Raw genomic sequence first — 24,582 nt, 5'->3', positions numbered from 1 at the left:
GAAGATGGCTATCCTATCTCTTCTCATTCTCCTCTTTTCCAGGCTAAACGTACCCAGCTCCTTCAGCCGTTCCTCATAAGGCTTGGTTTCCAGACCCTTGATCATCTTGCTTGCCCTCCTCTGCAAACATTCCAGCATGTCAACATCCTTCTTAAATTGTGGTGCCCAATTCGACACCTCCTAGTAGCATGCGTGGTAGGCTTAGGCATAAGATGGACACCAACACTAGAGATAGCGTGTATTTCAAACTAAATCAAAGGTTTACTAAAGGGATACTATTTACATAAGGAAATATCGATACAGCTTGGAGTCTCAAAGGTTCTGATGACTCAAGGGACTCTGTTGTTGACAGTAGCCTCTAAATGACTTTTACCTCAGGCCAAATTCCTCAAGCCTCCACCCCAGCCAATTATTCCTACAAATCTGTCCAGCTACGGAGAACAATCTGCCTCTGTATCCCAAGGATCCCCTGGTTGAACTTCTGGCTGCTTGGACAGTTTAGCTCACTTGTGTAACCTCACTCTGGTAATATCTTTATATAGGGCAGCATCTCAGACTAACTCAGCCACTGGCAACCTTCCCTGAACTTCCCCAGACAAGTATAAATAACACGCTGGGTGTTAATATGCAGGCCTCAATTCCCCCCTCAGCTATTATCTAGTCTTATTCTTCACACTTTCCTCCTCAGCACCTTTATTCCCACCAAATCCTCAACTGTCAAAATCACAACTGTCTCTTTGACTTTCAGCTAACTCCAGACTCCTCAGACTGAATTTATCTGAACCAGGCCCTGCCTAAGAAAGTTTTGCCAAGAACTGCTGTTTGTTGCATGGGCTTGTGACATCTTAACAGTACAATGGTACCTCAGGTTACATACGCTTCAGGTTACATACGCTTCAGGTTACAGACTCCACTAACCCAGAAATATTACCTCAGGTTAAGAACTTTGCTTCAGGATGAGAACAGAAATCGTGCTCCGGCGGCGCGACGGCAGCAGGAGGCCCCATTAGCTAATGTGGTGCTTCAGGTTAAGAACAGTTTCAGGTTAAGAAAGGACCTCAGAAACGAATTAAGTACTTAACCCAAGGTACCACTGTACAAGGCCTCAAACTCTTGTCACAGAGGACACAGGAGTCATTTCTCCCCTTCTTTCCAAACACAAACACATATCTGGCATTTCTCCACAGGTGCTGTTTCTCCTCAAACAGCAAAACAATGCTATTGCTCATCCAAATGGTCAACGAAATGTAATGAGTTGTGGACCCTGACTTGCAATCCTCAGGAAAAACAAAAACATGTTGTCAATTTGCTTTTGGGTTGACCTTCCACAACCATCCACATCCAGTGTTTCTCAAGAGGTTTCCCCAACCCTCTGGAGAGGCATTTTGGGGGGTGAGGTGGGGAAAGTTGGCTTCTGCTTTCAGTATTCAGGAAGAGCCCTCCAAGCCAATATCTGGGCACTGGTTTCATTTTTATTTGGAGGCCTAGAGCAAGCTTCCTCAACATCGGCCCTCCAGATGTTTTGAGACTACAATTCCCATCATCCCTGACCACTGGTCCTGCTAGCTAGGGATCATGGGAGTTGTAGGCCAAAAAAAATCTGGAGGGCCGAGGTGAAGGAAGCCTGGCCTAGAGTTTCCATCTGCAAATAATTGGTACCTTCACGGCTTTTGTAGTTAAGAAACAACAATAACAACACTGGGGTGTTTCATAAAACCACAGAATTCGTACCTGAATGTATGTAATCACCTGCTATAAAGAGTAAAAGCAATGCTATCCTTCTTGGGGCGAGAGAGTAGCTTCTCTTTTTACTGTTGAGGCAGGAGTGCTCAGGATAGTTCAAAACATGCCTTACATGGATTAAATTAAATGGGCTAAATTTATCTTTGTACTTTAGATCAGAGACTTAGATGTCATGTATAATTACACGATACCCTCCAAATAATACCTTGCGGAGAGAAAAAGAAATACACTTTATCTTTAGCTCAATTGGTTTGCTGATGCTTTGCCAGGGGTAACCATATACTATGAAGCACATAATCTCTTCTTAATTATTCATTTGCATTTACTGGAAAGAGTTTTTTATTATTTTTATGGATAATATACATTTGAACATTTCCTTTGCAATTAATACTGCTAATGAGTTATCAGCATGTTCCTAAGAGCAATCCTAGACTCTAGTTATGCCAGCAGAATCTAGCAGAAACCCTGCTATGTTGCAGGTAGAATTCCAAACATGACAGGGAAGCTAGGGGACTGCTCCTAAAACAGGCTGTTGTGGGTAGAATAGCAGACCCTCCAAGCGTCCCTGTTTTCCAGGGACAGTCCTGGATTTACAGAAGCCATTCCGGTTTTTTATTTGATCCTGGAATGTCCTGCTTTCCTATACAGTGGTACCCTCTGGTTGCAGACACGATCCGTTCTGGGGTGCAGTCCGCACCCCGAAAAGTCTGCAACCAGAACGGCGCTTCTGCACATGTGCGAAGCATGATAGAGCACTTCTGCGCATGCACAAACCCTGCAGAACGCTTCTGTGCATGTGTGAACTGTGCAGAATGTTCTTGCGCATGCGCGCGCAGCGAAACCCAGAAGTAAATACTTCCGGGTTTGCCGCATTCTTAACCCGAAAAAACGCAACATGAAGCATTCACAAGAAGAGGTATGACTGTATTTTCATCAGAGAAATGTTGGAGGGTATGGAGTAATGTGACCCCCGAGCCAAGGAGATAAGTAACTAAACAACCTTTAGAAGACACCTGAAGGTCCGTTCCCATGTGGCTAGACTTGACCTGTTACCATTTTAATTCCCCTTTAAGAGTGCATTGCATTGTAATCAAAATGGTAGCAGGGGGTGAATGTGTGTGGGGCCTGCTTGCCTGCGGGTTCTGCCCCTAAGGGTTGTTGGACACACTTAGTAGTAACAACAACAACAACAACAAATTTTATTTATACTCCGCCCTCCCCGGCCAGAGCTGGGCTCAGGGCGGCTAACACCAGTAAAATTACAATAAATACATAATGGGGGAGAAACTCAATTTAAAATACAGGTTAAAACGTAATTTAAAATGCAGCCTCATTTTAAAAGTAGCTCCTAAATCAAAACTGTAAGGGGAGGGAAACAGAAAGGTCAGACTGAGTCCAAACCAAAGGCAAGGCGGAACAGCTCTGTGTTGCAGGCCCTGCGGAAAGATGTCAAGACCCGCAGGGCCCTAGTCTCTTGTGACAGAGTGTTCCACCAGGTCAGGGCCAGTACTGAAAGGCCAGGGCCCTAGTTGAGACTAATCTAACCACCTTGCGATCTGGGACCTCCAAAATGTTGTCATTTGTGGACCTTAAGTTACTCTGCAGGGACCAGGAGCGGCGGTCCCGTAGGTACGTGGTTCCTAGGCCGCATAGGGCTTTAAAGGTCAAAACCACCTTAAACCTGACCCCGTACTCCACCAGGAGCCAGTGCAGTTGGTTAGGCACTTTGCCTGCCCCCCAATTTTATTTTAATTTATTAAAATCCATTCATCCCAAAGGAGAGCATGGTGGCTCCAACAAGCTAATACAGGCCCTGGGACAGGTATTGCAGGAAAGTATTACATATTGAAGGGCATGCTGCAGTTATGCCCCTGTGAATGGTGGGAAATTTCAAGATGCGTAGCTATACTACTCTGTAACAAAAACCACAAAACCAGAGCCTTGCTCCTTAGAAGACCAAGAGATTATTTGATACCTCTTCTCGGTAGAATTTGACCAATTATAATTTAATTTCTCTTCCCAGTATAAAGCGGAAGGGAAGAAAATGGAGTATTAAGCATTTAGGGGCCAGCTAATGGGCCATCGACTCTGAAAGGTTTTTCTGTAGGAAACCTTTAAAAAGAAAGTACAGTAAATTAAGACTGCTTTTAGTTTTCTAGAGTATCTTGCGCCCTCTGGTGATCATGTTCAGAAGTGCTCATATGGTTACTAAGTAAAGTGAGAAAGCTGCTGGAATTCCTTGTGTCTGATTTAAAAACACATCAGAAAGACATATAAAATAAAAAATAAAAATCCAGAGTGCCTAGATCCTAATGTCTTGAGATAAAAGGTGAGACACAGGCTAGAGGTGATACTGGGCTGACTTTAGAACATGAAAATGCAAGATTATTTTTCAGTGTTCAAAAGCCTCCTCTTTTGCTGTATGTAGGTTGAGTTAAGAGACCTAAGGCTGTTGCCCTTCTTTCACTTGGGGCCATAGCTCAAAAGAGTGCAGCAGGCGCATTGCATCCCAAAAGTCCATGGTCTAATACCTGACATCTCCAATAAGCAGGATGTTTTGTTGTCACGGTCCGAGTTACAGGCAGTTGGAGTCCTGGCTTGGTACGTCAGGGCCAGGATAGAGGTCAGGAAGTGGGAATCAGCAGTCCAGGGTCAGCAGTCCAGGGGTCAGGATACCAGGAGTCAGGAAGCCAAAGCACAGCTAGGGTGGGTAGCACATTGCTGTAGCAAAGAGCCAGAGGGAAATGCTGGCCTTATATACCCCTCCCAGCCCTTGCCACCAGGTGCTACAAGCATAGCTGTCAACTTTTCCCTTTTCTTGCGAGGAATCCTATTTGGAATGAGGGAATTTCCCTCAAAAAAAAAAGGAAAACGTTGACAGCTATGGCTACCAGTCTTCGGTCAAGCCTCACCTGTGCGGCCACACCTTGCCCTTCCAGGCCAAACTCAGGAAGGCCCCAGTCCTGCGAGGCCCTACCAGTCACAGGGCCTAGCTCCTGCAGGCACTCCTGACATTTGTAGCAGGACCCAGATACAGTGGTACCTCAGGTTAAGTACTTAATTCGTTCTGGAGGTCCGTACTTAACCTGAAACTGTTCTTAACCTGAAGCACCACTTTAGCTAATGGGGCCTCCTGCTGCTGCCATGCCATCGGAGCACGATTTCTGTTCTCATGCTGAAGCGAAGTTCTTAACCTGAAGCACTATTTCTGGGTTAGCAGAGTCTGTAACCTGAAGTGTATGTAACCTGAGGTACCACTGTAATTGGTAGACAATGCCCTGCTAGATGAGCCAACGGTAAAATGCAGCATGCTACTTGGAAGTCAATCCCATTGAATCCAGCGGGGGTTTTACTTCTGAGTATACAGGCATTGCATCAGAGCGGATTAAAGGTAACTCAGGAAATCCTGAACAATTGATAGGTAGTGTGCGCTCCCACCCATGTGATGCATTTATTAATACTGACTGTATTCAGCATGATAAGCCTCGGTTTTTGATTTGATTTTCATTTCTTTGAAATCCTGCTCTTTAAGGATCTTAAACAAACATGCCACAGAACCTGGCTTTGTCTTTTATCAATATTCCTAGAGCCTCTAATGCAAGTAAGTTTGTATGAGCCAAGCCATCTTGGTTTCCCTTAATTACACTTGGCAGAACCTCAGACTTTTTAGAAACACACTTTGGGAAAACCAGTATGAAAGCAGCAGAGTAATGTTCCTGCAGTTTTTCTTGGGCAAGGATAAGAAATTACATAAGACGTGTCCAATGGCAAAAATCGTGCAGTATAATCTTTATTTTTTTTTACATATAAAAAAAATCGTGCAGTATAATCTTTATTTTTTTACATATAAAAAAGTATAAACATTTTAAAATGTTAAAATCAGAATGATATACAATGTGGATGGTTTGCTTATACAGAGAAAAATCTGTATCTTTGAATTGAAGGAGCATCTCTGCCCTCATTGTTCAGCCTGGACACTGAGGTCCAGCTCTGAGGGCCTTCTGGAGGTTCCCTCATTGTGAGAAGTGAGGTTACAGGGAACCAGGCAGAGGGCCTTCTCGGCAGTGGCACCCGCCCTGTGGAACACCCTCTCTTCACACATCAAGGAAATAAACAACTACCGCGGAACCTAGGCTGTCAAACATCATCCGTTCTGGAAGACAGTTCAACTTCCGAAACGTTCGACAACCGAGGCGCAATTGCCAGTTGGCAAAATCCATTGAAAAAATGGAGAAACACACCTCGGAAGCCATTCAACTTCCAAGGCGCATTTGAAAATGAAAGCATTCACTTCTGGGTTGTCAGCTTTCGAAAGCCGAAATGTTTGACTTTTGAAGCATTTGACAACTGAGGTTCTACTGTAGCTGACTTTTAGAAGACATGTGAAGGCAGCTCTGTTTAGGGAAGTTTTTATGTTTGATGTTTTATTGTGTTTTTAATATTCTGTTGGGAGCTGCCCAGAGTGGCTGGGGAAACTCAGCCAGATAGGCGGGGTATTATTATTATTATTATTATTATTATACACTTTATCAAAAGATCACATTTTATGGAGCACTATAATAAAACATAATAACAGACAGCATATTAATAAAATAATCACAACAACAGTCCCCCACCCACAGCTCTAACTGGCCACAGATAATGGCCAAAGGCCTGGGTAAAGATGAATGTTTTTGTCTGGTGTACATTGTACTGATGGCGCCAGGCGAGTCTCTCTGGGGAGTGCATTCCACAGACAGGGAGCCATTCCAAAAAAGACCCGTTCTTGTGTTGCCACCCTCCCAACCTCTCAAGGAGGGGGTAGATAGAGAAGGGCCTTGGATGACCAGTTCAGGGTCTGGGTCAGTTTATATGGGGAGAGGTGGTCCTTAAGGTGTTGAGGTCCTGATCCATGTAAGACTATACAGGTCAGAACCAGCACTTTGAAGTGGGCCCCGAAACGAATTGGCAGCCAGCGAAGTTGGGACCAGGCTTGACTTTTTGCTTGCCTGGAAAGAGGACAGAGAGGAACATGTGAGTGTGAATGAACTAACCTACTGTACAAAGGGAAGCATCACACTTGTTGCATTGCCCACTTTTGCCTCTCGCCCTGCCCACCACTGGATTGGTCCAGAGGGGAAAGTGGTCCTTAGGGAACCTTTTCATCCCATCTCTACCATAGCAGATACAGTACTTGTTCTGCTAGAACAGCAGCTGTGTATCTCTGCACCCCCATCATTGCATAATTGGTATCTAGGATTTTTCTGCCTGTTGTTAAATCACAGCAAACAGGTATGGGTTGCAATAACTACTGAATAATACAGCAATATCTTTTCATAAGGCTATAAGAACCGCACATTGTTTTTTAATATTAAAAAATACAACTTTCTTGTTGTGGTCTGGATATTGCTGGCAAATTTTCTGTATCCCAGAGCCATGGAAGCAATTTTTCTAATTATTCATCTGATCTTGTCAGCCAGATAATGTTTTGATCTGGCTAGTGATTCCACCCCCACCCCCAGTTAGGGCACTTTCCAAAACTTGGTTGTACCACTGTGAAATTGGCAGATGCTCTTTTAACTTCCAGCAACTGGCAATTAACATTCTAGCTTCTAGAATGACATGTCTCGTTGATATGTCGCCAGGTGTTTATCAAAATAGTTTTCCTCTGAATGGAAGAAACTCTTTCAGTTTTAAAGTGAGTTGATAACCAGTAATTAGTCTTATTTCAGAGATTATCACTGCCCAAAATTGTTTCAGTTTAGGGCACTCTAACCATATATGTTGGAGCCTTTGGTGAAGAGCCATAACTCATTGATGGAGCATGTGCTTTGCATTCAAAAGGTCTCAGATTCAGTCCAGATGAAGTCACATTTTTTTGTTGCCTTAGAAAACACATATTGTTGATTATACCTGAAGGAGCATTTCCACCCCTGTTGTTCAGCCCGGACACTGAGATCCAGCTCCAAGGGCCTTCTAGCGGTTCCCTCACTGTGAGAGGTGAAGTAACAGGGAACAAGGCAGAGGGCCTTCTCGGTAGTGGCGCCCGCCCTGTGGTTCGCCCTCCCATCAGACGTCAAGGATATAAATAAATATACAGCTGAAGGCAGCCCTGTACTGGGAGGTTTTTTTAATTTTTGGTATTTTATTATGTTTTTATATATGTTGGAAGCTGCCCAGAGTGGCTGGGGCAACACAGTTATAAAAAGAAGAAGAGGAGGAGGAGGAGGAGCTTTTTTCTGAAAAGGAAACAGAGGCCTGCTAAGAAAGAAATATCTGTCCGAGATTTCAGGTCCCCAGCACACAATTCTGTCTCCCGCCATTATGGCAGTTTATTGGACCCTTTGAGAGCTGTAAAAGCCCTCCACAAAAAGATCTGTAAAACTGTCTCCTTCTTCTTTCTTCTTTCTCCTCCTCCTTCTCCATTTTATTCATAATTCATACTTGCTCCCTACCAACCCTTTTCTTACCTTGGGCTGCAGCTCCCTTCCGGCATCATTTATTCTTTTCAACAGGTTGGACACGGTAAGTGCTGAGCTATTCTGCCTTCTCTCTGTCACCTGAATAGCATTTCTCCATCTTCTCCACACAGAAGACCTATTATTTCTTGTCCTTCATCTTGCTTCAAACATAGAAGACACATGCCTATCAACTGTCCCAGAATATGTGGGACATCTGTCCCAAGAAGAATGGCAACTTAAGTTGAATATACACAACTTGCAGACTTAACATATAGAATAAGAGAACAAGAAGCACATATGTTTAAAGACTGGAAAACGTTTATTGAATATATGGGGAATACCTGTGTACAGCTGAAAATGCTGGCAGCATTAAGATAAATTCAACAGTGTAAACAAGTTTTGATGGATGCAATGATAGAATACTGAATGGTATAGTTTTTGTAAAATATGCAGGGATTTATGATATGTAAAATGAACCATGGAAATAGAAGGGAAGTCATTGATATCTTAAGGATGTAGAATAGTACTTTAAATTGTAAAACAGAAAAGTTTGTTTTATTCTCATATATGTGTGTGTGTGTGTGCGCGCGTGTGTGAATAAAATATGGGACATCCTGTTTTTTCTCAAGAGAAGACAGCGGTCAAAATGGCCTCTGCAACCTCATGCAATTTGGGGCTGCACTGGTTTTTTTGGGGGGGGGACTGGTGCCCCAAGGCACACATTTTCCTAGGAAGGGAACTATACCTGGGGTGCCACCACAAAAAAGGTCTTGCTCTGTGCTCCTACCAACATAACTTCCTTTGGTGGTTAGTCCCTCTGAAGCAGATCTTACAAGTAAAGAAACAACACTGAAACATTTTAAGCTACTAATATGAGCATAGCCTGAGTCTAGACTCCTAACAAAGGGATCATCATGTGCCAAGCCACACATGACCTCTACCCACCCTCTCCCAGCTTACAACACTAGCAAATATTGCTCTGGTCAGTGACATTATCACTCTTGCTCTTGAGAAGAAAAGACAAACTTGGCTAGTCTTAAGACTTGGGTAAGAAGAAACAACCTACAGTATCGCCTTTCAACCATCCCACCTCCACACCTGATAAAGATTGGGTAATGAAACATTCTGTCCAGAAAGGTATTGTGTACAAAAGATTCCCAAACAAGAGTGAACTGGAGCTTTGAGAGGCTTTTTTTCTCTTAAGTATTGCAAAATGTTCTGCGCACCGTTGCTTGTTCAGTCTGTTTACCCTGCAGGTTTCGGGAATCCCTCTTTCCCCCTCCTTTTGTTTACGAGAATCAAAAGAAACATGGGAAGTTAATCTTTAGCCTTCCATTCTGTTTATTTTTAGGAGGCAAAGGACTGAATTTGGACACATTTGGGCAGCCTGTAACGAAGCTACAATGTCTCCTGTCCCACTCATCTTCTGGACGGTTGCTCTAGCCCACACCGTCTTCGCAGGACGTGGTAAGCATCTCTAATATTTTAACAGGACAAAAAGCAAACAAACCGGTCTGTGATAGCTTAGAGACTGAAATGTAATGTAGTATGAGATTTTGCAAGTAATAACCCATTTTTTCCTGGTGTTCATAGGAGCCAGCTCCTAGGGGCTGCAGGGCTTCACCCCCCCCCATAAAATATTTGAGGGGACTGGGCCTCCACAAAGTTGATGGGCATTCCCATTCAAATGCTGTGTGTGCACTGCATCATGGGTTTGATTATGCAGGGCAGGGCTAACCTGGGCAAGATGATTCCTATGCTCTGAAGAGTAGTGTGCCTTAATTTCTGTTGGAGCATGCTGGAAGGGACACGGGTGGCACTGTGGGTTAAACCACAGAGCCTAGGATCAGAAGGTTGGCGGTTTGAATCCCCGTGACAGGGTGAGCTCCCGTTGCTCGGTTCCTTCTCCTGCCAACCTAGCAGTTGGAAAGTGCATCAAAGTGCAAGTAGATAAATAGGTACCTCTCTGGTGGGAAGGTAAACGGCATTTCCGTGTGCTGCTCTGGTTCGTCAGAAGTAGCTTAATCATGCTGGCCACATGACCCAGAAGCTGTACGCCGGCTCCCTCAGCCAATAAAGTGAGATGAGCGCCGCAACCCCAGAGTTGGCCACGACTGGACCTAATGGTCTTTCTTGGTCTTTTTTATGCTGGAATGTCACAATATGATCTAAGTCTAACAAGTCACTGAATTTGACCTGCTTTGCTTAGTATGCATCTGTTTCCATCATTTAATTCAGTTCAGGTGTGTTAACCTGGTATATCATGTGAGGCATGTGTTGTAAAAATAAAGACGCCAGCATATGACAGAAGCTAACTTGACTTTACCTCTCTTAGCAAAAATTTAGCTGCTGGCACTTGTCAGAGAGCCGTAGCCTCATGAACTATGGATTAACTAAATCCCCTTTGCAAATCTGATTGCAAAGGTTATAAATGTGTGGCAAAATCTGGGAAACTGAATTAGTTCAGTATTAATTTCAAGCCTACATTTCTGAAAGCTTTCCTGTTTCTGCTTCTGCATCATCATAAATGGATTGTTCGAATATTAATTTTTAAAAGGCCAGAGTTCAGAGAGCAAGCCATGATGTAGCCTTAAGCAGAAAAAAGTCACATAAAAAGTCAGTGGTAAATATTGTAACATGGTTGTGATTTATTTATTTAGTGGATAGCACCGGGCATGACTTCAGGGACATCAAATGTTTGAAAAGAGGGTGGGGAGATATTCACAAGGGCAGATATAATTCTGTGAGTGGGCCCTCAAAGAATCCAGTAAAAGAAAGGTGATTTTGGTCGGTGCGTTCTTATTGATAAAGCTTTCAGCCAAATAATTGGTGAATTATTTTCCCATCAGCACATGTAGCAAATGGGTCAAGTGTAGATCTTCTCCCTGCCAATTTTCCAGTTTTTTTGGCAGGAGGAACCATATCCTTTCCCCCTCTTTCCTTTGAACTACTCCAAGAAGCAGTGCTAGCTGGTGGCTATAGTCAAGGGCCTGAGGGTCAACTTCATATACTGATGGAGGCTGATGCGGGATTAAAATTGATCACAGTCCTGCTGCCAGTTATGCCTTCAGTACACCATCTTTATGGGACGCAGGTGGCGCTGTGGGTTAAACCACAGAGCCTAGGGCTTGCCGATCAGAAGGTTGGCGGTTCGAATCCCTGCGACGGGGTGAGCTCCCGTTGCTCGGTCCCTGCTCCTGCCAACCTAGCAGTTCGAAAGCACATCAAAGTGCAAGTAGATAAATAGGTACCGCTCCGGCGGGAAGGTAAACGGCGTTTCTGTGCGCTGCTCTGGTTCGCCAGAAGCAGCTTAGTCATGCTGGCCACATGACCTGGAAGCTGTACACTGGCTCCCTCGGCCAATAAAGCGAGATGAGCGCCACAACCCCAGAGTCGGCCACGACTGGACCTAATAGTCAGGGGTCCCTTTACCTTTACACCATCTTTATGTGATGAACCAAAGTCACAATGTGCTCATATTATTATTCCCTGTTTATTTTGTTGCTTCAAAACATGGGGATGCTATAGCTGTTAATGAATACAAAGCCTGATAAACAAAGTACTTTGTGTCTTCTAGTCTGTCCCAGACCACCTGAAATACCATTGGCTACTGCTGACATACAGAAGGAAGAATTCAATATGGGAGAGCAAATTACATACCACTGTAACCCTGGTTATGTGCCTTACTCAGGCTCAAGGAGCTATACATGCCCTTGGTCTGGTAGATGGCCTATTGTTACATTTAGATGTATACGTAAGTACATTCTTTCTATAATGTGTCTTGCTGGGTTTTTTGCTTACCATAACCTATTCGAGTAAGAACTATTCATTTTACAAAATACAAAGCAAACCTTGTACAGTGGTACCTCGGGTTACATACACTTCAGGTTACAGACGCTTCAGGTTACAGACTCCGCCAACTCAAAAATATTACCTCGGGTTAAGAACTTTGCTTCAGGATGAGAACAGAAATTGTGCTCCGGTGACGCAGCAGCAGCGGGAGGCCCCGTTAGCTAAAGTGGTGCTTCAGGTTAAGAACAGTTTCAGGTAAAGACCTCCAGAACGAATTAAGTTCTTAACCCGAGGTACCACTGTATTTAGTTTGTATACAGAAACTGTCTGTCTTCAGAAACCCTTCTCTCTAATGCTTGATATCTTGTCCCTACTACCTCAGCAAAAGTATGAGAATTATATTTTATTAACTTCACACTGGAAGAGGCAATACATTATACTCACAGAGTGTGTTTTAGAGCTCAGCTGTGGTAACACTTTGCCACAACGGCTATTTCAAGCTTCTGATTTCTGCATTGAAATCACCTGGATATCAGTGTAGATACATCATCACCATCACCATCATAATTTCTATTGTTTATACTCTGCCATTCTGGCTAGGTTGCCCCAGGCACTCTGGGTGGCTTCCCACACATAAAAACATAATAAAATGTCAAACATTAAAAACTTTTTTTTCTTTTTTTTTTTTAATAAAGTTTTTTATTTATACAACAAGAAAGACAAACAAACAAACAAACACCGAACACAAATACAAAACCATACACTAATCACAAAAACAACCATAGACACACAATACTCCTAGCAGACAATAAAACATCTATTGGTCTTAACACTAAAGACCCGACCTCCCGTCCATTCCATACTTCAAATTCATATTACTTATTGCCCATACACATTTTTTCTTATAATTAAACTTATTCTCATTAAATCTAATTTCTTATATCTACCTTAAAACTATTACTGAAGTTCCTCGAATGCTGCAACAGAATTTAAACTACTATATTTATTTTTCAGATATTCTTTGAAAACCTCCCATTTAGAAACAAATTCCTGTTTTGATTTATTCTTTATTTTTTCTGATAAACCATCTAATTCAGCATATTCTGTCAGCTTTTGGATCCAATCTTGAATAGAGGGGATTTCATTACTCTTCCATTTTGCTGCGATCAAAACTCTTGCTGCCGCCGTGCCGTATAAAAAGATACCCTTCCTCTTTTGTGGAATATCCAAATCTGTTATTCCTAAGAGGTAGGCCTCTGGTTTTTTATTGAAAGAGATCTTTAGCATTTTTTGCAGCTCTGCATGTATACTCTCCCAGAATGCCTGTATTTTCCTACATATCCACCACATATGGAAGAATGTTCCTGAGTCTCCGCATCTCCAACAATTACTTGATACATTTTTATACATTTTTGAAAGCTTCCATGGTGTTAGATACCATCGATGTTGCATTTTTTGAAAGTTCTCTCTAATCGTGTAACAATTTGTGAATTTCCAATTGATCTTCCATAAATTTTCCCATTGGGCCATGGTTATTGAGTGGCCAAAATCCTGGGACCACCTCACCATTGCCACTGTTTCCTCCTCCTCCTTGACCGTCCAGTCAAGGAGGAGTCGGTAAGTTTTGGAAAGGGTTTTTCTTTTAGAATTTACAAGATCAGATTCAAATCGGGAAATTTCTGTTGAGAACATTAAAAACTTACTGATACAAGGATGCCTTAAGATTTCTTCTAGAAGTTGTGTAGTCCTTTATGTCCTTGACATCTGATGGGAGGGCATTCCACAGAGAGGGCACCACTGCCGAGAAAGCCCTCTGCCTGTTTCTCTGTAACTTCACTTCTCACAGTGAGGGAACTGCCAGAAGGTCCTCAGAGCTGGACCTCAGTGTCCAGGCTGAAAAATAGGGGCGGAGATGCTCCTTCAGGTATGTAGGGCCAAGGCTGTTTAGGGCTTTCAAGGGTCAGAAACACCACTCAGAAACATACTGGGAGCCAGTGAAGATCCTTTAGGATCAGTGTTATATGGTCCTGGCAGCTGCTCTCAGTTACAAGTCTAGCTGTTACATTCTGGATTAGTTTTAGTTTCTGAGTCAACTTCAAAGGTAGCTCCATGTAGAGAACATTGCAGTAGCCCAAGATAACCAGAGCATATACCACTTTGGCAAGACAGAGATGGTGATGTGGTTAAATATAATAGTTTCAAGAAAGTAATATTTAAATGTTTTAACTCAACCTACTGCAAGATGATGTTTGGATAGAAATCTCAACAAGCACACATTTCCTGGCATAGGCCATTTCTCAAGGTGACCAAAAGCTATCTGTATTCTGTATTCCAGCCTAAAGCTGGATTGAATAAATCAAGGAAAATAATGCACATCTAGGAAAATCAGGAAGAAAGGTGCAACTATCTTACCCAAGAAAGGAAACTAGCTGGGACTTTTCTGATTTGGTGAGATTTAAAGAAAAAACAAGAAAGAGACAAGAATACATGTGGTTGGTCAAAGAATCATAGTACAGTCGTACCTTGGAAGCTGAAGAAAATCCGTTCTGGAGGTCCATTCGACTTCCAAAATGTTTGACAACCAAGGCGTGGCTTCTGATTGGCTGCAGGAGCTTCCTGAATGCAATTAGAAGCCGCGGAGCCACATCGGACATTCGGCTTCCAAAGGACATTCACAGATCGGAACACTCACTTCTGGGTTTGCAGTGTTTGGGAGCCAAAACATTGAACTCGCAAGTCGTTTGGCTTCCAAGGTATGACTGTATTGTAGAGTGGAAAATACCCCGAGGGTCATTTAGTCCAATGCAGGAAATGTCTGAATCCTGTCCACATCCTCTAGCTATGCAACCTTTTAAAATATCCATACAACAAGCAGTCCTCAGTGGTACATCCCCTCAATTTGTAATAGCTGTGGAATCCAAGGTAGAACAAACCCAAGCAGCGTTGTGCTGTGTTTCACAGCATAGTCACAATGGACCACAAAGTGGTCCATTTATCGCCATCATATGTTGATCATCTCTTCTAAATAGTTCCTGAGAATTGCTTTTAACAGCTATGCAACGGGCAGAAACAATAGTTAAAGCTTTCCTTGCAAAGATGGGAAAAGCTGTCACTATTGCTTTCTGCCTGCCATGTGGTTGTTAAAAGCATTTCTAAGGGAGGGTCCCTCATAACATGAGCCTTGTACAAAGCTGAAGTAAGGCAAACAGTTCTGAATGTGACTTTATGATGTGTGACAGGAACATAGCTGTCAAGCGTCCCTTATTTGAAGGGACAGTCCCTTATTCCAGCGCCATGTCCCGCTGCTGTCCCTTATTGATGGATGTCCCTTAAATGTCCCTTAAATGATGTCCCTTAAATGATGTCCCTTAAATTTCAAAGGAAGCAGCTCCTCTCCCTCCCTCCCTGCCGGCCAGGGAGGAGGGAGGCTCCAACTGTGTTGCTTGGCTGTGTTGCTCACCCAATAAGAAGTCTAAGAACGACTGGGGGGTGGAGCTTGCATGCCTTGTGTGTAGCTAGTTAATGCAAGCTGAGGGGTTTTTTGAATGCTGGACGCCATTTTGTTGCATGTGCTGCTGCAAACTTTGCAGTGCAAAGCCAGGCCAGGGAGCCATCTTAAGTTGAGGCTGCATAGGCCTTGTGGTGAAAGTGATTCAGATTCTATTCAGTTGAACCTCTGGTTACAAAGTTGGTTGGACAGTGTTCTAGTAGCTACCCAGCATGAGTTTGACCAGCCTGCAGGAGGACAGGAAGACTGGAGTGCCTAGAACAGGTGAGGCTGCAGGTCCCTTATTTTGGCTTCTGGTCCCTTATTTTCAAGGCTGCTGGTCCCTTATTGTCAAATCTGTAAATTGACAGCTATGGACAGGAACAGCTTTTGCACTGCAAGCTGCATGAGAGGAACAACTTAGGAACATTTGAACGCATCATTTCTGTTTTGCCAGTATTGTACGCTGGTCTCAGGAGAGTGGCAAGTCCTACATATCAACTGCTTCCTGATAAATTTAACTGCAGGCACCAAAAATTAAACACAGTAGGGTCTCAGACATGCAAAAACAGGTACCTGACCACCACTGAGCTACCACTTTTACTCTGTAGGAGTCCATACTATTTAGGGATTTGATGTACTCTTCACGTGGTCACACGCTTAAGTTCATTGGGTGCTAATCTATCCCCAAGAGATTGTTGTGATTAAAATACGCAGTGGCTCTTTTGGAATGACTTGAATGCCTCTGTTCTGGAAATGAACAAAAATAATGAAACATTGTCTTATACTAAAACAGCAAAAAGATGTTACTACCCTGGACCTTTGGAAAATGGAGAGACCGAACATACAGACCTCAACTACCAGAGTTCTATAAGGTTTTCGTGTCGTCCAGGGTAAGTTGTGCGGCGGTGTTCTATTTAAAGGAGCGATTCCAATCCCATGGATTTTCGCTGTCCCTGCCAGGGACAGGTAGCATATAGGCAAGAAGATTAAAACCTCCACGGTCCTGTATATGGATCTGGAGAATGTTATGTTATTTTGTCTGAAAAGAAATAAGAACAAATAAAGTGTAGTTACAACAAATATCCATGCCCAAATGTCAAAAAGCTTGGCAAGGGCTGCTGAATCTCATTCCAGTGGATGAGATTGCTCTTACTTGGCCATCTGTTGGTGTAGGAGTATGTAAGCTTCTGATTTAACACAGAATTGTTCAGTGAGTTATATGTAGCTTAGGCTATATTACACATTTTGGTGTTAATTGGCAAAAGTGAGAATAGCCTCAAAGAAGAAGAAGAAGAAGAGTTTGGATTTGATATCCCGCCTTTCAGGAGTCCCCTTCAGGAGTCTCAAAGCAGCTAACATTCTCCTTTCCCTTCCTCCCCCACAACAAACACTCTGTGAGGTGAGAAGGGCTGAGAGACTTCAAAGAAGTGTGACTGGCCCAAGGTCACCCAGCAGCTGCAGGTGGAGGAGCGGAGACGTGAACCCGGTTTCCCAGATTACGAGACTACCGCTCTTAACCACTACACCACACTGGCTCTCCAAAGGCGACTCTTGGCAATTTTCTAAGTATCTATAAAGTGTGAAGTAAAAGAAACAGCACCAAAATCAAGGCCATCACTGGGCCATATTAGAAACTCCATGTGGGATACCCAACCCAGCTGGTTTTGGGGTTTTTTGTCAATCACGAGTGCAAAATATTTTTTAAAACTGCTGTTATAGATGTGTTTTATTTCTCAGGTATATTCTTCAAGGAAAGGCAACCGCCCAATGCCTGGCAGATGGACAGTGGAGTGAAAAATTACCCAAATGCCAACGTATGTGAGAAATGGGTTCGTTTTGTGTATGAAGATGTGTTGGGCTGACTGACCTACTCATGGGGGTATCAAATGTAGCAACTTTTGTACCTGTGTAATGTTAAGACATCCTGGATAAAGGTCTGGGTCTCGTGATGTCTTGGAACCTGGTTATTTGAAGGACGGCCTGAACTCCTGTCAGATTAGCTAATCGTAGAGGCCTTGCTTGTGGGCCCGCTGGTTAAGGTCCAAGGTCCATCAGGTTGGTGCTTGCAGGAGATAAGACCTTCTCAGTGACGGAATTCCCTTCGCACAGGAAGTGCTCTTAGCTCAATTGTTTTTAAATGACACACTGAAAAACCCAGCTTTTTACATTCACTTTTAACTGATTAATTTGAGGTTCGTCTAGGGTATTAAGCATGATTTAACAGCTGGTGCTGTTTTTCTGTTCTATTTTCTATAATACAGCTACTTTTTAGAGAGAATTGTGAAATTTTCTTTTCATGCGTGTTTATGATATGAACAACCTGTGTGGTCTTGAAAGGTTATGTACAATTTCTTAAATAGATACTGTATGGGTACCTTTTCCATTCAAAACAGTAGAGTCATACTCTCAAAATAGATAATTGTACAGTGCTTCTACACCCCCCCCCATCTGTTCTGGATTACCTCTCAATTCACTGCAGATGATTGTGTGTGTTTGTGTGTGCAGGAGGAAAATTCTTTTCCCAGAGTGGAAGTCATTCTGCGTCTGCAATTATTTCATTGGATTCAATCCATTGGTCTCACACAGCACTTTTGATAGCCACATATTGCGAAGTGCCCAATCTCTTCTCCGCCCCTATTTCCATATTTTTCATATGCTTCTGTGTTCCTGATACATCTCCCAATGATAAAAGAGATATAATCTGAGCAAGCAGCTTGCATTTTAAACTCACCTAAATCATAGCACCATCATGACTACAGGAATAATTTTTTTTATTGCTGATTCTATTTCGTTGCAGAAAAGGTTCGTGTATTTTAAAAATGTAAATAATAAAATGAATTTCTGCAATCATGCCGATATCTAGCCAGCCATACTCTTAACAGGGCTTGTTTCTACTGCTTTACAGGTAGTCATTGGGGGAGAGGGAATCCAGCAAGGCCCTTGATTTTGGCCCTGAAATTCAGCTCTAGCTGCAACACTGCTTTCAAGCAAGCCTGTGCAGAGCTTGTCTAAGGCCCGGGGTGAGAGTCTTGTTATAATAAAGTTATAAACATCCCTGGCATGACAGCGTAAACCTCCTTAGCCCTCCAAGGCCAAGGCAATGTGTACCCGGCTGGGCCCACTCTGCATGGGCCTGCTTTCAAGTACTGTACAGTCATACCTTGGAAGTCAAACAGAATCCGTTCTGGAAGTCCATTCAACTTCCAAAATGTTCGGAAACCAAAGTGCAGCTTCTGATTGGCTGCAGGAAGCTCCCGCAGCCAATCGGAAGCAGCGGAAGCCACGTCGGACGTTCGGCTTCCAAAAATAGTTCGCAAACCAAAACACTTGCTTCCAGGTTTGTGGTGTGCGGGAGCCAAAACGTTCGAGAACTAAGCTGTTCGAAAACCAAGGTACAACTGTATTAGAACTCTCTCTCAGTTCTTAGAAAGAGAAACCTTTTTTAAAAAAAAATGATGGGGAAGACACTTGTTTAATTTTCTCTTTGTAAGAAATGAATCAGCATCACTCTTGGTGGTGAGTTAAGTGAAGTACCAATTATATCCCATGTATATTTGAAGTCCCCTCCCCTTTAATCCCTGAATGGCTACATTTCCCACTGATCTTTTACAATATCCGTGAAACTAATTTTGGCTAAACATATCCAAAAGTGAGCTTCAGTATAGGAACAGAAATATATTGGGGGCCTCAGTGTGTTTTGGGCGAAAGCCTGCAGACTTGGTGTACAGTTGCAGTGTTTTGGTCTTTCACATTTACAATTCTCTTTCAGAGAAGTCCACTAGACGCCCACTCAAACTTTCCAGTCACCTTAGCTTATGTTAACTAATCAAGAGATGTTTTTTACAGGTGAAGCAAATACTCCGACATATTAGAATGAATTCCGTAAGAACAAGAGTGTTTTATAAGATATTTAGCCAAAGAGGCACAAGACTAAAGTTTTTACACTGTGTCAAATAAATTTGCTTTTCCCTTTTCCCTCCAGCTGTCGTTTGTCCTCCGCCTCCAGTTTCTGAATTTGGAGCCCTTTCTTACCATAAACTTGTTCCTGGAAATGTATCAGTCTTCCAAGACGTAATCAAGTTTGAGTGCTTACCACCTCTTGCTTTGTTTGGAAACGAAACAGCCAAATGTCTGGCCAGTGGAAACTGGAGTGAACTACCTGAATGCAGGTGTAAGTCCTCTAAATATAATGTTGCTATTTGAAAGACTGCTTGGGTATGCAAATTCTCTCTTTTTGCCTTCCCCCCATGGCCTCTAAACCATAGCAATCTTTTTCTTCCCCCTAACACAGCCGTAGAATGTCCATATCCAGAGCAAATAGAAAATGGGTTTATAAACTTTGCTCTTCGTCGTACTTACAAATACAAAGAATCTGTGCAATATGGCTGTAATCCTCCATATGTACTGGATGGGGCTTCAGAATCCAGCTGTGAAAAAACAGGAACCTGGTCAACGAAACCAGCTTGCAGAGGTAAAACTTAGCATCTGATGTATCTAACCATACGGCGGCTTTTCATTTTTGAAAAAGTGACCCAGGGAGGAATTCAGCATAACACTAGAGCAATTGTTTTCTCAACGCAAGCTTTTCAGTTTGCCAAATGGAATGATCCCTTCCCTTCTCCCTTTGTGCGCTGTTCTAGTAATTCTGCAGAACTGCACGCTCCTATCAGTTTCAGGGAGCGAAGGGGTGTATTTGAGGGGGGGGGGAAGTCTTGTTGTGGACATTCTCATATGGCCTTCCACAAGCGGAATTAGTTAGTGGAATCCCGTTCCCAGCTTTTCGGATATCTTTATGTCATAAAGCTTATGTATTTTTCATGCAGTCATAAAAGTCAGCCAGTTGTGAGACAATGAACCTAGACTGTAAATACAAATCAGTCTTGCCCGTTGTGCTGTATATGAATTCAGCATCTGTAAGCTCATAACTCTTGAGCTACCCTCTGTATAGATGCCCATTAGGACTCCCCTTCCAAGTTGTTATGTGTGCCTACCTTAACAAGAACAATTTCACAGTACAACGTGAACACAACAGGGTTGCAGTATAGGCAAAGCTTCTTGTTGTTGTTTAGTCGTTTAGTCGTGTCCGACTCTTCGTGACCCCCATGGACCAGAGAACGCCAGGCACTCCTGTCTTCCACTGCCTCCCGCAGTTTGGTCAAACTCATGCTGGTAGCTTCGAGAACACTGTCCAATCATCTCGTCCTCTGCCGTCCCCTTCACCTTGTGTCCTCCATCTTTCCCAACGTCAGGGTCTTTTCCAGGGAGTCTTCTCTTCTCATGAGGTGGCCAAAGTATTGGAGCCTCAGCTTCAGGATCTGTCCTTCCAGTGAGCACTCAGGGCTGATTCCCTTAAGAATGGATAGGCTTGATCTTCTTGCAGTCCATGAGTCTCTCAAGCACCATAATTCAAAAGCATCAATTCTTCAGCGATCCGCTTTCTTTATGATCCAGCTCTCACTTCCATACATCACTGCTGGGAAAACCAAAGCTAGATGTTATTAATGTGGTCCATTGTTTTGAGTGGGGCTTAGAAACATTTATCAGACCCTTAAATATATTATATGTATATTTATAATGATACGTAATAGTTATCTACAATAGGTGTAATCTTATGGTTGTCAGTAGTAGACATCGCTTCTTGCACGTGATCTGCTGCTTAAGAACATGTATGCAAAGCTAGACGGACAGAACCCTTTTGTCAATGCAGATGGAAGAGGTTGCTAGGAAAATAACAATGATTACTCGAGGAGGCTCTATCAGGCCAATTTTGCTTGATTTATTCCTAAAGTCATTTGTCTGAATAATGATGTGGCTGAAGCATCTGACTGATCCAAGATATGTGCTTGTTCAACCATACTGTTCGTATCCCTTTCCCACCCCCTTGTAGCACCATGTGCCATACCAGTAAAAAGGGCTACAGTATTATACAATGAGCAGAAACTAAAGGTGCAAGACCATCTCAGGGATGGAATAAAACATGGTGAGACCATCTGGTTTTTCTGCAAAAATAAAGAACAGCAGTGCAGTTACACTGTACCAACTCAATGCATAGATGGCACTCTTTCAGTCCCTGCCTGTTTCAAAGGTAAGATCAAGCTGGGTTTTCCACCCCCTTTTTGTGAAATAAATAAATACAAATCATTTATTGTGGTCTGTGTTAACCGGAAGCAAATTACTCAGCTGACAATTTAGTATGCTATAGCAAAGTGCAAGAGGCACTCTATTTTTATGTTTACGCACCTCCTGTGATGTATTGGGATGCGGTGATATTTGAAGCTTGGGTTGATGAAAAGACTCCAAATATCCAGAGCACCGATCATACCATTTTTGAAACACAAGAAAACAACCACAGTCAGCCTCCGTCCAATGCTTTTGAGTGGGACTGAATAACCAACGTCTCATAAGTGGAGAAGAGGGATTATGTGTAGTCCATACAAGCAAGCCTAGTTCCTCTGTCCTAGGTAGAATCTACACACACGTTAAAAACGTTGTGAAAATGCCTTTTTTTTAAAAAAAAATCGTTTTGAAAAATGCATTGAATTTGCTTTAGCTCGCAGTCACCATCTAGTGTCACAATTGAATGTTGCACTTTACAACACATTCAAAACGTTTTACAGTGGTACCTCGGGTTAAGTACTTAATTCGTTCTGGAGGTCCGTTCTTAACCTGAAACTGTTCTTAACCTGAAGCACCACTTTAGCTAATGGGGCCTCCCGCTGCTGCTGCGCGGCCGGAGCACAATTTCTGTTCTCATCCTGAAGCAAAGTTCTTAACCCGAGGTACTATTTCTGGGTTAGCAGAGTCTGTAACCTGAAGCGTCTGTAACCCGAGGTACCACTGTACTTGCAGCTGTATAGCTGAGTCCCTAATCTCTCCTAAACAGCAATGGGAGTAGAGCAGGGGTCAGCAAACTTTTTCAGCAGGGGGCCGGTCTACTGTCCCTCAGACCTTGTGGGGGGCCGGACTATATTTTTTTTTTTGGGGGGGGGAATGAACGAATTCCTATGCCCCACAAATAACCCAGAGATGCACTTTAAATAAAAGCACACATTCTACTCATGTAAAAACACCAGGCAGGCCCCACAAATAACCCAGAGATACATTTTAAATAAAAGGACACATTCTACTCATGTTAAAACTTGCTGATTCCTGGACTGTTTGTGGGCCGGATTTAGAAGGTGATTGGGCCAGATCCAGCCCTCGGGCCTTAGTTTGCCTACCCATGGAGTAGAGCAAAGCATTAAAAGTACTGATATTGGTTTCGGTCTACAGAACTGACCTGATGGACCCGTGTTGTAGATATATTTTTTTGCACTTAACAGAGCCAGTGTAAAGGGTTAGCCCATGTGGTTGAGCATCTGTCGAGGGCCCAAATCCCTGCAGGGTGAGCTCACTGATGAGAGCGCAACCAAGTGGTCTATCCTGAGGGTCCTATAAACTCAGAGCTGGTCATTTTTTTTAAAACCCAAGTCTATTGCATTCCAATGTTCCCAGACAAAAAGGAAACGGTTTTGTTTGCGATGTAGTTATTTGCATTAGATTCCGGCCCAAACATCTAATGCTGCATTTAACATATAGGTGAATAAGAATCTAATTAAGACAAATGTGGTTATTTTCTGTTGTGTTCATATCCTGAGAGCAGTGGTTTTTTCGGGGGGGGGGGACACATACCCCTAAACATTTTGTGAATCTTTGTACTTTTGTCCATTTACTGGATTAATTTCCCCCGATTTGAACTATAAAATGGTGATTTTCTTGAGTAAAAATGAGAGTACCCCTAAACATTTTTTAAAGAAAAAAAAAAGCACTGCCTAAGAGACAGCTCCCATCCTTGCCTAGCACAGAGCTTGGATAAGTGGCATGAGAGGAATTTAGGTTCCCCACCTGCCTAATTTATTTTCTTCCTAAATTGACTTCATAAACACTGGCTGACTCTTTTCACTTCAGGGCTGGTATTAGAGAAGCATAGTTCTTGAGCCCAAATATACATGTAGAGGAAAGCCCGAAATTATGTATAAACATATAAACAAATTCAGGTGGCAAGCACATACAAGGGGCTGTATCAAACATGGGTTCCCTGAACTGACTTCTGTTCATAAATTATTTTCCTCCACCTAAAGGCTCTCCAAAGGGTTGGGAGAACCTACCAAACATTGCAGGCTGTCTTATGGGGCTACAGTGGGGAAGGGAATCGACTGAAATCAGGAACTTTGTGTGAGCACTGCACAATTCCTATGCCGGATTTCCAGCAATTCCTTTCTTTTTGTGGGGCATAGGAAGCTGTAGCTGGGAGGACAAGAAAGGAAAATTTGTCTGGGGGAGCTGCCTTTTGCTCATGCAACATTGGATGCATCTCAGTATTCCCCCCCTCCCCCCGAATGATTAAACCTTAATAATTTTATTTAGTATAGCTTTATTTGGAAAAATACAAATGCTATACTTTTGCCTGTTAATATACTAAGTTGTTTCATCTTTTGCATGGACTGATGATCACTGTTCTGCCCATCTGTACACAAAGCATATGAATGTATGTGTATCATATTTTGAGTTACAAGTATCTTAACGAAATGTTCATTTTTTCTTTAATAGAACGTGGGTGGTTTACAACCTTGGTGAAAACAGATGTAGCAGACATGACACCATGCGAGAATATCAATTGAAGAGGATATCTCCAAGTGTTGTTTGAAAAAAGATGCACATGAATGGTACAAGAGAGTTCCTTCTAGATAAAACCTACATGCAATGCAAGCACAACCCTACCAGCGTATTCTAAACTACCCCTTTAAAGCAACTTTCTATCAAAATTGCCTTTAAGCTACATCATCTTGTGCTAATTTTGGCCTCATTCTTTTTAAGAAACATGCTTTTAGCCTGTCTACAGGAAATAAACATGTAGCAGTTAACATATAGTTGAAAAGCTGCATGAACCAGCAATAGTTGATTGCTCTGTTAATGTAACCAGCATCTCTCTTTGTGGCAAATCAGTTTCAAGTATGATGTAATTACATAATATTGCATTATTAGGCTTTAAATAATTTTCTTGATGGAAATGTTGTTAATTTGTGAGCTGGGCTAGAAAGGGCTAACAACGAAGGGAGCTGACTACTGTTTTCTCCA

At 42.7% G+C, this 24,582-nt stretch overlaps 1 protein-coding gene across 2 annotated transcripts; it reads left to right on the top strand.

Moving 5' to 3' along the window:
* Positions 1-182: 182 nt before the first annotated feature.
* Positions 183-24,515, top strand: APOH (apolipoprotein H). 2 transcript variants are annotated; one of them, XM_083427821.1, is made up of 9 exons: positions 183-525; positions 9,538-9,650; positions 11,761-11,937; positions 16,259-16,355; positions 17,203-17,279; positions 19,448-19,636; positions 19,757-19,936; positions 21,353-21,550; positions 24,055-24,515. In XM_083427821.1, exons 2-9 carry the CDS (start codon positions 9,587-9,589, stop codon positions 24,123-24,125), a joined length of 1,053 nt encoding a protein of 350 aa, XP_083283947.1. In that variant the 5' UTR covers positions 183-525; positions 9,538-9,586; the 3' UTR covers positions 24,126-24,515. The 2 variants fall into 2 exon arrangements, with proteins under 2 accessions (XP_083283947.1, XP_083283946.1); XM_083427820.1 differs by lacking the exon at positions 183-525 and adding an exon at positions 3,299-3,372 and having other exon boundaries at positions 9,535-9,650.
* The last annotated feature ends 67 nt before the right edge of the window (positions 24,516-24,582 follow it).

This window comes from Podarcis tiliguerta (assembly GCF_965153285.1).
Source record: "Podarcis tiliguerta genome assembly, chromosome: 2".
NCBI classification, from domain to species: Eukaryota; Metazoa; Chordata; class Lepidosauria; order Squamata; family Lacertidae; genus Podarcis; species Podarcis tiliguerta.
Note: the sequence above shows the minus strand (reverse complement) of the source record. Positions and strands in the feature narration are given on the sequence as shown.